Source organism: Rutidosis leptorrhynchoides, chromosome 6 (genome assembly GCF_046630445.1).
Source record: "Rutidosis leptorrhynchoides isolate AG116_Rl617_1_P2 chromosome 6, CSIRO_AGI_Rlap_v1, whole genome shotgun sequence".
In the NCBI taxonomy this organism is placed as follows: Eukaryota; Viridiplantae; Streptophyta; class Magnoliopsida; order Asterales; family Asteraceae; genus Rutidosis; species Rutidosis leptorrhynchoides.
The window spans coordinates 315442422-315445049 of NC_092338.1; the positions used below are offsets into that span (position 1 = coordinate 315442422).

The following is a 2628-nucleotide window of genomic DNA, read 5'->3' on the forward strand; positions in this document are numbered from 1 at the left end:
ATATATCTTTTTTGTGGTGCACTCTAACATGTGTTGGAGGGAGCACGTTCACAAAACCTAATCTTTTATAACTTTGAAATTTCATAATAATACGATGACAAAATTTATAAATTAATATACATCTAAAGATGTATATTGTATAGAAATAGTATAGATGCCATTATACTGTAATCCATAAATAAATAAATAGTTAAATTTCAATTATAATTTAGACAATGAAAATGAAGAGGGTAAAATAGGAATTATCTATCTTCAATTTGAAGGTTTTAAGCTTGTACCTCGAATGTTATATAAGGGTTTATATATAAATATATTCTTCTATAAATATACAATATCTTCAGCTTTCTAAATCTCTCCACAAACTTCACCATTCGATCTATAAAACACAAACATTCATCTCTCATTTCTTCAACAATTTTCTACATAAACATGACTAGGTACTACAATAACAACGACAACAACAATGTATCGTACTACGATTACATCCGACAACTCTCTATTCCAATCCACTTCTTTTTCTTCTTAGTTGTTGTTCTAATCATCTTGTGCTTCACTTGGTACATAAACTACGAGTCGAAAGTTGAAAGCGTAATGTACAATTTAAAAATCTTTCTTATGCTTTCCCCTATCATACTTTTAGTTCTTGTACATTTGCTTTCGAGTGGTGAAACATCATGGTTACCATCTATGGTGCCGATGCCTGAAAAAGATGCGTTACATCGAGCTGGTGGGTCCCCATATGGTGTAGCAATTGTGCTTGTTTTTCTTATATATATGGTGTCTTATCAATCTTCTTTACATGAACGATGGTTTCCTTTAAGTAGAAGATGAAGTATTTTTGTATACAATATGGATGTTCGTTATGACTTTTATTTTAGTTATTATCTTTGTGTTTAATTTTGTATGATATACGGAGTATGTGTTTATTTTGTATAATATATATGTTAGATGTTGGAATCGGATGGATTGATGACTAATTATTGAAGTGTAGCCAAATTGTTAGTTATTATCGTTGTTCGCTTTAATTAAAAAATGCAAGTTTATTATTCGATCATTATTATACTTGCTAAAAATTTTTATTTATAAGTATGTTATTTTTTGCTTATTATTACCTATAGATTGATGTATTATTTCTTTTTTGGTTCGAGTTATATACTTTTAAGATCTGTTAAAACAGGAAACGATTCAAAAATTACATTTAGATTTGTAAACTGAAAGCAAAAAACAGAAAAAGGATCGGATTTTAACAAAATAAACTTAAAAGATCGGTTTCAACTTTCATTTGAATACCACGTACTTAACTTGAAATGTGAATTCACATTCTTTTAAAAATTTGAATATCACATACATGCATTTGACATATATTAATATAATTAAAAATATTATTTATTGAACTGAGTTTTTAATTTGATTTTCAATTTAATCGAATTCAAAATTTTGAAAATAAATTTGAAAATAAAAATTCACATTTGTAAGTTGTAACCTAAATCGATACGAATCAAATTTGAATTGAATACATTTATCAAATCTTGGTTTAGTACATGTTTATGGTTTGAAATCAAATATTAACACTCCTAGATAGGCAACGAGAACTTAGACATTAGATATCCATTATTTCAACTTATAAGAAGACGTATTGTAACGCGTGTGTTCAAGACTTCGAGCGAGGAAAAGGACCAACACGCCACTCAACACGTCGTAGCTCGACATGTTAACGTTGGTGGCAAAAAGAGGTGTTGTGCTAGAAGGTGGCACGGAGAAAAATTATGGTGTGCTTCCCATTTCTATCCAACTTCGTTATCATTTTATATAATATCAATATTTTTATTCATTTTCATCTAACTTTTAATTATATTTTAATACATCACTCTAATAGATAACCTCACTACTCATTTTCTAATACATTTACCATGCCATTATCAACTACCTCACCCTACCAACCAACATACTATGAAATTCCTTTACCACTACAATTGGTCCAAGAGAATAAAAAGAGATAATTAAGGATATACAAATTATCAATTGGATACAAATTATCAATTGGAACTTGTGGTTGTCTATACCTTTGTAATTATCCCTTAGCGTTTTGCTAGGGATCGTTTTTTAATAATATTGATTCTTTGGCGGTAAAAAAAAAGGATATACAAATTATCAAATTTAATATTTATACATCTGAGTAATTTGTACTTTCCTGGATTGATATCTATTTGTTAAAATAATATGCAATCTGGTTCTAAACATCTTTTGGTTTTTTTTTTATTCACACACTTTTTGAATTATAGGAATTATTGGTGGTCAAAGTGTGAAGTTTGGAACTTGTCTTAAAGTGTTGCTGTTTATGTTGAAGTTAATGTGAACGTTGGAATACATGAAGTGTGACGACCCGGAAATTTTCGACTAATTTTAAACCAAACTCTCGATACGATTTTATATTTTTGACACGATAAGCAAAGTCTGTAATGGTGAGTCTCAAAAATTTTGAACTGTTTTCAAACATTCATTTACCCTTCGACTGTATCTGACGATTCACGAATAATTAATTGTAAATAATTATGTGTATATGAATATAGGTGCATATATATTATAACATGATAACTTTGAATACATTATTTAGAAATAATCATTTTA

General features: G+C 28.5%; 1 protein-coding gene across 1 annotated transcript; it reads left to right on the forward strand.

Moving 5' to 3' along the window:
* The first annotated feature begins 429 nt into the window (after nt 1–429).
* LOC139854654 (uncharacterized) lies at nt 430–831 on the forward strand. Its single transcript, XM_071843947.1, has one exon. It carries the CDS (start codon nt 430–432, stop codon nt 829–831), a length of 402 nt encoding a protein of 133 aa, XP_071700048.1.
* The last annotated feature ends 1797 nt before the right edge of the window (nt 832–2628 follow it).

What these genes read in the sequence shown, in the direction of transcription:
- LOC139854654 (XM_071843947.1), top strand. Translation starts at nt 430, where the DNA reads ATGACTAGGTACTACAATAACAACGACAACAACAATGTATCGTACTAC.